Source organism: Porites lutea, chromosome 7 (assembly GCF_958299795.1).
Source record: "Porites lutea chromosome 7, jaPorLute2.1, whole genome shotgun sequence".
NCBI lineage: Eukaryota > Metazoa > Cnidaria > Anthozoa > Scleractinia > Poritidae > Porites > Porites lutea.
Genome location: NC_133207.1, coordinates 34,710,247 through 34,722,801, shown reverse-complemented (window position 1 = coordinate 34,722,801; position 12,555 = coordinate 34,710,247). Strand labels below are relative to the sequence as shown.

Genomic DNA, 12,555 nt, shown 5'->3' with positions numbered 1-12,555 from the left:
CTTGTGTAGCGATCATGCGATGTAACTAAGTTAAATTCTTACTAATTTTTTAATATTCTACCTTGGCGGGACTTTCAAAGTTCAAAGCACTATGGTTTTGATTTCGAAACCATTCGAAGTAGAGGCATGGAGGCGGTCGGGCCGTCTTTGCCTTCGTTTGCCATTTCGAGTCTGTCGAGGGTTACAAACGCATCGCTGGATCCCCAAAAACATTGGTATGTGCTCCAAAGAGAAATATGTGGAGTCCGTCCGACGGATTTCTCCAAAAATGAGATATTTAGGAGATTTCCTGAGGAAATACGAAGTGTTGCAACGCGGGAACTTCAACCCGCCAAATCGGCCTACGCTGCAATGAAATTCAACAGGATGCCAGCTACCGTGTACGTCGCGTCCACGTTCGGTTTGATCGCTGGTCTTCTTCGCCAGAAAGGTATTCCACCGGATGGCCTTGTAAATTCGCCAGGATTTACGGCAGTGATTAGTATGCTCAACTCAGTCATTTTAGACTTTGAGCCCGATTGCGCGAAGGACTTACCTTTTGGCGCGAAAACCCACGAGAACACAGAAGAGCTTGGTGCCCTACTCGCCGAAAGAACTGCGAGAATTGAATCCCTTGAAGCCGAATTGAATGATCTACAAGGTCGAATTGCAGAACTCGAGTCAAGCCTGGCCGATTCTTCTGTCCTGGATTTTTCGTCCCCGTGTTGCTCCTCAACACCGAAAAGATCGGATAGTTCTTCAGGCAGTATTGAAGATACAAAGAACTGTCCATCTTTGGGGCCTACGAAGAAGAAACGGCAGGTTCTAAAGAAGTGCAGGGAGGTATCAAGTGCCCTAGACGGCGTCTCAGCAAAATACCATGAAACTATCGCTAGTGTCCTGGGAAATAGCTTCCTGTATGGAACGGATGAGGAGAAAGAAAAAGTCCGGAATACAATTTCGGAAGTCGTTGACTTGGTAATGGAATCAAGTGGTTCCAAGAAAGGCTTGTCTGAGCTTCTGTCTCCAGAAACACATGCACGTGTGTTTCAAAGCATGCGTGTTCCAGATTGGGTGCTCTTGTATTTTAAGCTTCAAACAAGGCTTCCTGATTCAGCATGGCAGACACTGCTTAACTTGACTCGACTGGGAAAGAGTGGGGTAAGTTACTTAGCTCTAACTTAATTTTTCTATGCTGGTAGGATGCAGGATATAAATTTTTGAAAAAATTACATGAATTTGTTTTTCATCCCTAAAGATTTTGTTTTTTAAATGAAATGTTTACGCCACAGAATTTCAGGTATTTTTTTTACTCTATCCCCTAAAATATCCTTTGATAATTTTTAACTTACCCCTCAAGAATTTGATTGGTCCCCATCCGGTGTTGGTGGGTGGGGAGTGGGGGGGGGGGGGGGGCGGGTGGTTGTGTGAAGGGAGTCGTGATATTTTAAAAATACAGTTGCTATATTTGGGTTTCTCTGTGATGTGTTTTGTTTTCCCAACTAGGACTGTTAATTTTATCAAATCACATGTATTTGATATTTTTTAAGGTGTAGAGGCTACTGGGTGAAAAAAACTTTAAAGAAAAAACATAAACAAACATACCAGTAGAGTATGTGATCGCAAAATAAAGAAATATCCAATAGCCCATGGCTAGTGGATTTTGCTGTTGGGTTAGTGAACTTTGTTCTTACTTGCCAGGTGGGTGATGCAAATCACAGAAAAAACTGTTATCTACTATTAATCCTGCTCACCAATTTTTTTAGGCTTGTTGAAATGACTTTTGGGCTAGTATATGCTAGCTGCACAGTGTTCCCAAATGACAATCTGTAAAACTGACTTTTCTTGCACCCTGAATATATAACTCTTTGAGTGCATTTCTCTGTTTTCTTTGTTCTTGTGTCCCTGACCTAAACATTTAAACATCTTTTCTTTAACTGGCTGCCTGGCATTTTTAACTCTTAGGTTATTTCGGGCAGCCAGCACCCCTATCATCGTCTGTACTATTGTTATAAAGTTTTATTTCTTGTATATTATGGGGTGAAATAAAGTGTTGTTGTTGTTGTTGTTGTTGTATGACCATTTAACCATATATTGAAAAAAACCTCCCACCAGTTAATATTAATATCTTTACTAATAGACTACAAAATTAATGATGACATTAAGAAAGATTGTTAAAATAATATCTTTGCATTGGATTACTGTTTGATGGTCAGAAACTATAAAATTGTTTCTTTTCTTTTTTTGCTCAGAGATCTGAAGACACACCTGTTCTGTTAACAAAGAATGAAATTAAAGCTGTGAAAAAACTTGTCTTCTCTGTGGTACGGAAAACTTTACAAATTGCTAAGGTTGGAGATGCAGATTTTGATGCCTGTGATGTTGATCTTTATTCTGTTCTTGTTTGGGCAATAAGAGAGCAGCGCCTTCATTCACATGAAGACAAAGAAGACAAAGAGTTTAACATCAAGCTTGATGGACGTCCTCTTGGAGGTTTGTTTTGTCTTATGAACATGTGTTAGCAGTTAATCTGAGGAATCTAAAACAGTGCACTATTGTAGTAAGTTAATTATGGTTAACTGATGTCTCGATGTCATAGAGTGAAAAGGGTTAATTTAATTTAGCAGTACATTTATTTGTAATTATCTGAACTAAAAGAAATGTAGTAAGTGGTGGACCATTAGAAATACCCAAAAGGGGTGACTGGTCCACCCCTAAAGTAGAAGCTGTGCAAAGGTGCTGGTTTTGTCGTTGTAATTACATTTTATGTTATGTTTGTTTGTCAATCACGATAGGTAAAGAACAAGTGGCTGTGGGCCTTTCTCCTATTGACTTTGAAAACAAGAGTTCTGAGAGTGCATTATCTATTTACCCTATTGCAATAGGGAACTGTAAAGAGGAAAGGTAAGTTTTGTTACGATACTGCCTCAGCCCTGCTGAGTCAATAGCCCATTTAGCCTTTGGCCTCATGGGCTATTGTCTCAGAGCCCATTCAGGCTCGAGGAGTAATTGTTAAATATCTGTATATATTATATAATAGTGCATACAATTACAGGACATACAGATACAAAAAGATTTCATGCAGCAGAGGTTAAGACTTCAGACAGGCTTTTGTTTTGGTTTGTCTGAGCTTTGCTTGCATTAAACTGCACTGATTAATAATTAATTGTATCTTCTGACAAATATTGTGTTTTGTTTGTCGTTAGGTCAAATTTAAAGCAGTTACTTAGGAACCTCAATCGCCAAAAGGAAGATATCAAAAAAAGCGGGATATGGGTGGATGGCAAGAAGTACAACATTTCTTTCACAGGTGATTTTCATTTAATAGGAGAGAAAGTTAAGGACAAATTTGAACCTGTAAAATTATAATTTTTGTTAAATTACAAGACATGCATTCAATATAAATGAAAACTGCATTTACATAATCAAATTGTCATTTTATACATTAATTAATTTTATAAGTCACTGTACGTCATATTTTGATGCAAGGAAAATTGTGCAATGATGCTGATGTTTTGCACTTTTCCTATCCCTGCAGTGACTATTGATTACAAGGCCTTAACACTTCTGCTGAACAAAAAAGACCAAGATGATTTTATCCTTGGAGGCAAAGGATTTGGCGTGGAATTCTGTGCATTTTGTGATGCAATTAGGGTAATCATCTAGTTTTCTTACATCCTTGACCTTTATTTTCAGTATCCTTCTTTAGCCAAGAAAGATGGACTTAAAGACCTGAATAATTATGTTGTTGAGCCAATTTTGCACGAGTTCATCAATAGCTTTGACTTGCAGTTGCTTTTATTGTCATTTCTGTGGCAGCCAGCTGTTAATATCACCTTTATTTTCCTTATTTCTATGAATGCTTTCAAGAAATAAATTTAGACTTAAATTTATTGCTATTATTATTATTAATACTTTTACTGTTATATTATTTAGGCTTGTACATGCCATGGAGTCGAGGCAGATGAAACTTGTTTGGACTGCCTAAGATCAAAAGCTAATATTGGAAGGTGAGACTTGTGAGGAACTATCCGAGATGTATATGATAGTACACTGCAGCTAATCATAACTATCCTTCTTATTGAACTTTATTATAATATTATTATTTTAGGTGTTCAGGCCTTCGAGATGATTTAAATTTCCTTCTTGAGGAAGAACTGAGTAGTATCAATCTTTGCTCTCTCCATTGTGAAATGAGAAATTGTGAGCAACTTCTGGGCTCATTGGGGTTATTTGCTTATCGTGTTGGAAGCCTTGACCAGTTAAATGAGACATTGTCTGATTTTGGTCCTGAAAGCTGCCGTGGTTTTCCAAGAGTAACCATTAAAGAACGGAAAGGACAGCAAACAGCAATAGACAGGCAAAACATACAAGTTGCCTCCTTCTCAGGTACTGTTAATACTAAAAGTTTTATAAGGCAATGCAAAATATTTGTTTTTGAATTTTCATTGCCTCTTTTTAGTTAAAAGCTGTAGCTTTTTTGCCAGTACATGTAGACTTAAAATTGTTTTCATAGTGTCTTGAGCTGTTTGTTTGCAATTAGGTGTATTTTCAACCACTGGGCAGAATATAGTCCTGGATGCACCGTCTTTTAGTTCTAACTAGGATACATTTAATTAAGAATGAGTGTATTTTTCAACAGAGCATACACTGCAGTAGTACTGCTCTTGCTTTGTATGTGGACTCACTTTCCAAGCCACGTTTGGAAATATTGTCAGGATGGTTGTCCAAGTTTGCATCTTTATAACATAGAATTAATACAATCATCTAAACTGGCAAAATTTATGAAATATTATTTCATTGTAATTGATTCTCAGGATCTACAGAAAGGGCAATTCTTAAGAACTTTGAAGAAATTGTTGAAAAATCACTACCACTTGATAAAGTGATTCGGTTTTACAAAGAAATCCCTGGAGCTGCAAATGAAGTCATTTTGAACTATGTTACGTTCTTTGAAGAGAGAATAGTGGTAAGCATTTTAAAGTATTAATATTATTAATGGGTTGTGTTGAGTTTTTTAAAGAAAGGATAATAATTAAGGGTTTAAAAGGAAAAGGCACTACATTAATGTAAGATGTTTTGTAAGTTAGCTATGAAAACAATGACTGTTAGTGTAAACATGTTTAAAAGGATGATTGATTATTGCAACATTTTTCACACGGCATTGCAGTATGTGAGTGAGATACTTGACAGGGGAACTTTCACTCGAGATTATGGCACGAAGCAAGACACAGTTAACCTTGATGGCACAAAAGGTATGATGAGACCAAATTTACAACAAAGCCTGTGCTAATCATACGGCCCCTTTGTAAATGGACAAGCTTTTGTAATATTAAACTCATTTTAGCTGTAGTTGGTCATGCCAAACAACATTTAATTGTGCTAAGAAATGCTTAGGTTCAAGTCAAGAAAAGCCAATAGGAGTGCACATGATGCATATGATTACCTGTACTTTATTTTCTCTCGGGGCAGTGTCAAATGCAGACTGCAGACTGACTACGTACTAACTTGGGTTAGAAAATAATGGGACTATTGTTGTCATGTTCTCATTTGCATGGTGAAAACAATACTCTGCAATTTGCGTTTTGCACTGGCTAGTTTTCTCTCTCTTGCTTTATTCCTCTTCCTGAGCCATCACTGTTGTAGACTTTTAAGCTATAAAATTATTTTTTTCATTCCCACTCAGATCTGAAAGAATTTTTAGATAACCTCAAAGAACAGTGGGTAGGAAAGCAAAAGGAGGTGGAGGCAAAATTCCTGGAGCTAGAAGAAGAGGCAGCCATTCAAGAGCCATTGCCAAAAAAAAGGAAAAGAGGGAAAAAGACAGTGCCACAACAACAGCGGACTGATGCATTTGCCAAGTATGCAGCTGAACTTCAAATTGAGATGTTTGTTAAGGTAAGCTGAGGAAGCCGTGCTCACTAGTTGGTCAACTGGAAACTTTAAATGTATGAGATAACAAAACATCCCTTGCCTTAATCCCTTTTCACTGATCAGTGCCTAGCCTTGAGACTTAACTCTGCAATCTTTGGCAACTAGGTTTGCTGTGACTGGAGAGAAATAGCTCTTGCAATGCGAGACAAAGTGTTTGAAGAAAGTGAAGAACAACTCATTGACATCTATGATGTAAAGGTAAATTATTTCAATATATCTGTCGTAAGTAAACAAATACAACTTGTTGTTATATATTTGTGTTATATATATATATAATTATTATTGATGTGAACTGGGGATTATATATTTGAATTAAAAAACAAAAAATTGATTTATTTTTGGAAACTAAAAAATTTTTCTTGAAAGAAATTGAATATGTTGCGCTTGAGCTTTCCTGAGAATTATGTTTGAAAATTAATATTTATTGGTTAATTCATTTTGCTTTAATTCCAAACGTCTTGGCCTTCTTTTGCAGTGCAAGGAGTGGGGATTCTTGCTAAAGAAGTTATTTGGTATACACCTTGGCACAGGTGATTATGGGCACCTTGTTGTTGACCATAGTGCCATGCTTCTTCGACACTTCCGCTCATTTTACAAGTACTCAGGTCAAGGATTTGAGTCCTCGCACAAGCTCCATCGCCAGCTATACTCCAGGGCAACAAACCATGATGCATCTGGACCTGGCCAGTCTTGTAAGTAAATTAAGAAAGCCTTTTTTCTTTTGAAAATCATATAATTAAAAAGTAAATATATACATTGTACACATTCATTTCTTGCTCAACTCTCTGTCTCCCTTACTTTCTTGTAATTAAAAAATATTGTATGCCTCCTTGATTAATATAGTACATGTACGCATGCATGCTGGTGAAGCTAGATTGGTCAGTGTAAAACGCAGCCTTCAAATTACAGTCTAGTCTCTGATCCTTATGGACACTCTCATAACACAGACACCTCTCTATTACGGACAGTTCGTTTGGTCCCAGAAATGCCAAAAATAATACATTCTCCACCTCTATAATACGGACACCTCTGTCCGTATTAAAGAGGTTTGACTGTATTGTTTTTACCATGCAAATGAGAACATGACAACAATAATAGCCCCATTGTTTTCTAACCCTAAAAACCATAGTCCACTGTCATTCCACAGTCTGCATTTACACTACCCCGAAGCTAGATGTATGGAGATCTGGGAGTGTACTGAACAGTATGCAATAAACACTGTCTGAAGCATGCAGGGCATAACAATATATTTCAAGAAGTAGTTGATTTGAAAACCTCTTTCCTTTTTTTTTTACAGTGAATCAAATTCTCACCCACTGGTACTCCACTATGCTCTTGTCCTTGAGATACTCTTTCTATGAAGCAAGAAATTGCATTAGTTTAGGTGGGTAGTGTAATATTTTTTGGTTGCAGAAAATAACATTACTAAAAGTTATGTCTTTCTGGTTATCTGACATGAGTTGATGTCATTTTACTAAACTCAAAACAGTCATAAATTTATTGTTTTCACCAACTGGTCAGTGTGTATTATAACTAATATTTTGTATCATTATTATATTGAATTTGGTGAAATAAGAATGCCAAAAAAATATATATGATGTTGAAACAAAGTACATAAAATCAAGAGGTTAATTGATTTAAATTGTCCCTTTACCTCAAGGAAAAAAAACATTTTCTTATCGTGGATGTGGCTGGAAAAGTGCAGATCATGAATTGAAGTCATGGACAGAAGAAAAGAAGAACTGGGTACTGGCTGTCTCGGATCTGTTTGACCAAATGTTTGGAACTGACTTCCTAACATATTCCTATGACAAAGCGCATGGAACAGTAGTTGATGAGAAGGTTATCTCCAGTCTTTTAGAGTACTGCCATGATTCCTGGGAAAAGCATTACCCTCAAGACAGTGCAGACCCACAGGATGACAGTAAGCATCTTTGTCACCCCAGACTCAACTTAGTAAGTGCTGGTGATCCACGACAGATGTTACTGAAACAGCAGCCACCGCCAAAACGTAAAAAATGTTGCGATCTTACTGCAAAGCTTAATGACCAAGCTGATCTTGTGGTCAATGCCCAAGGCGACTCTGCAACTGCAGCAAAGCCAATGCCAGCACCAAAAAAGGGCATCCAGCAATCTGTTAGCGAAGACAACTTTGATTTTGGATCCATCAATGATCCATTCCCACTGCAGTCTGCCATTATTATTGAAGATGATCAAGATGAATCTGAAACATCACAGGAAACTACCCTTGAAGTTGCCATGGCTAAAGCCACAACAAGAGCTAATGATCCATTCCCACTGCAGTCTGCAATTATTATTGAAGATGATCAAGATGATTCTGAAACATCACAGGAAACTACCCTTGAAGTTGCCATGGCTAAAGCCACAACAAGAGGCGAAGTAGCTGCTCTTTTCAGCCTCATTCCACCAGTAGCATTAAGATCTCCCTGTTTGTTACAGCCAGTGTATGGAAAGCTGTCCATATCAGATCCTTACTCTTTGGATGAGCGTCCTTGCAGTAGTGATATTGAGAATGCTAGAAAAATCCTTAACAATGAGCGAAAGGCTGGCAAGAATCCCAGAGCCATTGACTTCCAAGGTGTTGGTCAGTTTTCTGAAAATGCGTTGTCTGTCTTGACACGATTTTGTGCAATAGCAGACATGTACCGCAAGGTGTCTGTAGAAGCTAATTGGCTATCTCAGATGAAATGTTCCCCAGGAGATCTTGTGCGGTTGCAAGATGCCCTTTGGCATCACCCAACCACTCGACCAATACTAAAGCATGGTAAAAAAAAATTAGATGGTACATCATTTTCAGATCTTGTTGAGGAGCGGTATGTTGATAGTTTTGTCATTGACATTTGTATTGACAAGTTTCTATACGAGGCTAGAGAGAATGGCATTAATTCCACAGTTTACTTTCCAACTGAATTCCATGACTGGATGAGCTCTGATGACAAGGCATTCCAACAGCAGCAGTTGAGAGAAAGTGTAAAGGAACTGAGAAACATTAATGACCTGGATCAAATTTTATTGCCTGTGTACATGCCAAACCACTGGGGATTGATTTTCATAGATCTGGCTAACAGAGAAATGTATTTTGATGATGGAATGATGTCTGCTGTTCCCCCTCTGGCCCTTCCCTCAGTAAAACGATCCTTAGAATTGCTATTGGAAATGTACCCCAGTCACGAGGCCCTCAAAACCAGCTTTTGGCAAAATTGTCACAGCTTTCAGCGTTTTGGCATGCCATCTCAGGTACCGGTTAACTCAAAAATGATTGGCGTTGGAAGTTGTGGTGTAGGGGTGGTGATGGCTTCAAGGGATATTATCCGTGATGGCCCATTGTCAATTTATAACTTTCAGTGGCAGTATTGTGACATGGATTTGCACAGAAGAGATTTGATGCTGCAGATTCTTAATTGGGGTTCAGCTTGAAGCCCTGGAGCAGTTGTGTCAAAGCAGACCTTTTCACATTCTTTACTGGTTCTGTTTCTCTTGGGTAGTCAGTCCATTTATGGGCTGTTGTTATCTGATGACAGAACCTAATTTTAATCATTACTGTTCTAACTGGTTCTGTTTCTCTTGGGTAGTCAGTTCATTTATGGGCTGTTGTTATCTGATGGCAGAACCTAAATTTTTTTATTTTTATTTTCTTGTACTAACTGGTTCTGTTTCTCTTGGGTAGTCAGTCCATTTATGGGCTGTTGTTATCTGATGGCAGAACCTAACTTTTTTTATTTTTATTTTTGTTGTACTAACTAGTTCTGTTTCTCTTGGGTAGTCAGTTCATTTATGGGCTGTTGTTATCTGATGACAGAACCTAATTTTTATCATTATTTTGTTGTTGTACTAACTGGTTCTGTTTCTCTTGGGTAGTCAGTTCATTTATGGGCTGTTGTTATCTGATGACAGAACCTAATTTTTATCATTATTTTGTTGTTGTACTAACTGGTTCTGTTTCTCTTGGGTAGTCAGTTCATTTATGGGCTGTTGTTATCTGATGGCAGAACCTAACTTTTATCATTATTTTGTTGTTGTACTAACTGGTTATGTCTCTCTTGGGTAGTCAGTTCATTTATGGGCTGTTGTTATCTGATGGCAGAACCTAACTTTTATCATTATTTTGTTGTTGTATTAACTGGTTATGTCTCTCTTGGGTAGTCAGTCTATTTGTGGATTGTTGTTATCTGAAGGCATAACTGCACTCCCCTTTTTTCCATCTCTTGGTCCGTACCTTGACGTGGTGAGGTGGCTTGAGTACCTCAATGACCTGGAGTAATTCTAACGGAAAATAACAGCACTTACTGTTGTGCTATTTTTCTTTAAGGTAGAGGTCAGACTAAAACGGACTTAAGTTAGATATTGTTATATTTGATCTGAGGTAAGTTTGTTTTAGTCAAATCATTCCCAAATACATTGAGATATTTCTGTTTTTTAGTCACTTCAATTTAAAAATAGCATTATTAAAGATTATAATTTTTGTACTAATTAGCTCTAGTCAGTCCATTTATGGGCTGTTGTTATCTGATGACAGAACTTAACTTTTTTATTGTTATTTTTTTTTTGTACTTACTGGTTCTGTTTCTCTTGGGTAGTCAGTTCATTTATGGGCTGTTGTTATCTGATGACAGAACCTAACTTTTTTTATTTTTATTTTGTTGTACTAACTGGTTCTGTTTCTCTTGGGTAGTCAGTTCATTTATGGACTGTTGTTATCTGATGACAGAACCTAACTTTTATCATTATTTTTTTTTTGTACTAACTGGTTCTGTTTCTCTTGGGTAGTCAGTCCATTTATGGGCTGTTGTTATCTGATGGCAGAACCTAATTTTTATCATTTTTTTTTTTTTGTTACTAACTGGTTCTGTTTCTCTTGGGTAGTCAGTCCATTTATGGGCTGTTGTTATCTGAAGGCAGAATTAATTCTTTTAAAACTTTAACTTCTTATTCTGTTCTGTCTCTCTTGAATAGTCAGTCCTTATTGGACTTCGTTTCATTTTCAGTCATTGGTTAAGAACTCAGATAACTAACATTTTCCTGTTTCTCTTTAAACGTTTATTCAGCTGAAGCTGCCACAAAGTAGAAGCACATGGCGCCACATGTACTTATAGAGCAAACTCGTGTGGATAATCTTCAAAGACGACAAGAGAAATGGAGCAAAACAAACGAAGAGGTAATTACTTACATCCCTGCATTGCACACGGCAGGTAGCAAAGTCCTAGTGTGGGTCAGACCCTTGGCATTGCACTCCACAGGCATTTACACAACGGCTCCTTTAACGGCCACCACTTGAGGGAAAGTCAATCACTAAGTTCAGTGTGGTGGTTAACCCACAGTAACCACGTTTGGGATAACCACGTTATGTATGCTATACAGGTATGTACCTCGGGCCCAGTTGTTCGAACGCCGGTTACCGCTAACGCAGGGTTAAACTTTAACCCGAGGTTCGTTAAGCACTCTCTCGGATATTTTTTTCTATTCTTTTTAGAGTATCCAATCGTCAAATTGTAGGAAAAGAGAATTTAACTGAATTTGCTTTTTAAGCTCTCATATCTGAGTTCAAATTGCGCACTAACCCTGGGTTACCTTAACTCAGCTTCGAACAACCCGGCCCAGGTAGAGAGAATTTATCTTGCAACAGCGGTTTCGAAATTATCAGTTCACAATTACAACGTGTACAGCTACTCCTTACTTTGAAGAATGGAAATCAAATTAAATCAAAACAAAACTTTTGAAACATAAAATCTTAATGTAAGTTTTCCGTGGTTAGTGTTGGAGAAAAGTTCTGGCCACCAAATAATTTCGAATTCGCGCGTCGCTCTTCCCTCTCCCCGCCCAACAATGACTTGTAGTTGCATGGTGGGAGACTGACGGCCTTTTCCTCCTCCTTTGGCTCTCGATTTGGCTGCCTCCAAGGCTTCCCTTCCAGTGAGTGGGCGACTTGTTTCTTCTACCTCCACGTCGCCTGCGTACTTCTTATTTACGTTCAGAGGTATTCCGCTGCGATCACCCAAGGCACTAACAAAGTCTGCCATGTGAAAGTCTCTATAATGAAGGACTTTCGATGCCTCCCTCCATACAGGGGGCCGCAAATGCCTCTTTTCTCTTGCCTTGTTAATAAAGGCATTCGGCATGTCCGCCAGCAAAATCTCGACGTACTCTTTTGGCACATGAAACCTTTCTACTCGGCACCATTTCCCTTCAAAAACAAATAAATGAAATATTGCGTCAAAGGATTAGGTGAAACACTACTGTAACAATAAATATTCTTGTCACTAGCTCGAAGCAAACATCCATTTATTTAGTGTTTTAGATTGCCGAGTCAAACCAATTTGTTCACCCCACCCATAACCCTTGCGTTTATTTCATGGTCATTACGTACCTGGTGCTTTGGGGTGCAGACAGGAATTTATGCTATCCACAACACCGCCGAGCCATTGTTTGTAGTTTACGGGTCTTCTTCCTTTCCAGTGACATGATGGTAGGCTAAGTTCAATTCCCTCACCACTGTAAAACGGTAACGATTTGATTGATTTTGCTTCTGCATGCTTTGCATTTCTGTGTCGTAGCAGCGCAGTTGTTGTATTGAAGATAGCTGGACATGAGTCGCAATGCGTTTTGTAAATGTCCATGATCGCC

At 38.1% G+C, this 12,555-nt stretch overlaps 2 protein-coding genes and 1 pseudogene across 2 annotated transcripts in view; 1 reads left to right on the top strand and 2 right to left on the bottom strand.

The window, feature by feature from the left end:
- Positions 1–12,555, bottom strand: part of LOC140943758 (ATP-binding cassette sub-family C member 4-like) — a 49,755-nt gene that overhangs the window by 25,689 nt on the left and 11,511 nt on the right. The gene's annotated exons all lie outside the window — the stretch shown is intronic.
- LOC140943363 (uncharacterized) lies at positions 35–9,351 on the top strand (annotated as a pseudogene).
- On the bottom strand, positions 11,634–12,548 carry LOC140943362 (uncharacterized). Its single transcript, XM_073392438.1, has 2 exons — positions 12,299–12,548; positions 11,634–12,115 (listed from the first exon to the last, which is right to left on the bottom strand). The coding sequence occupies exons 1-2, from the start codon at positions 12,546–12,548 to the stop codon at positions 11,634–11,636; spliced, it is 732 nt and encodes a 243-aa protein (XP_073248539.1).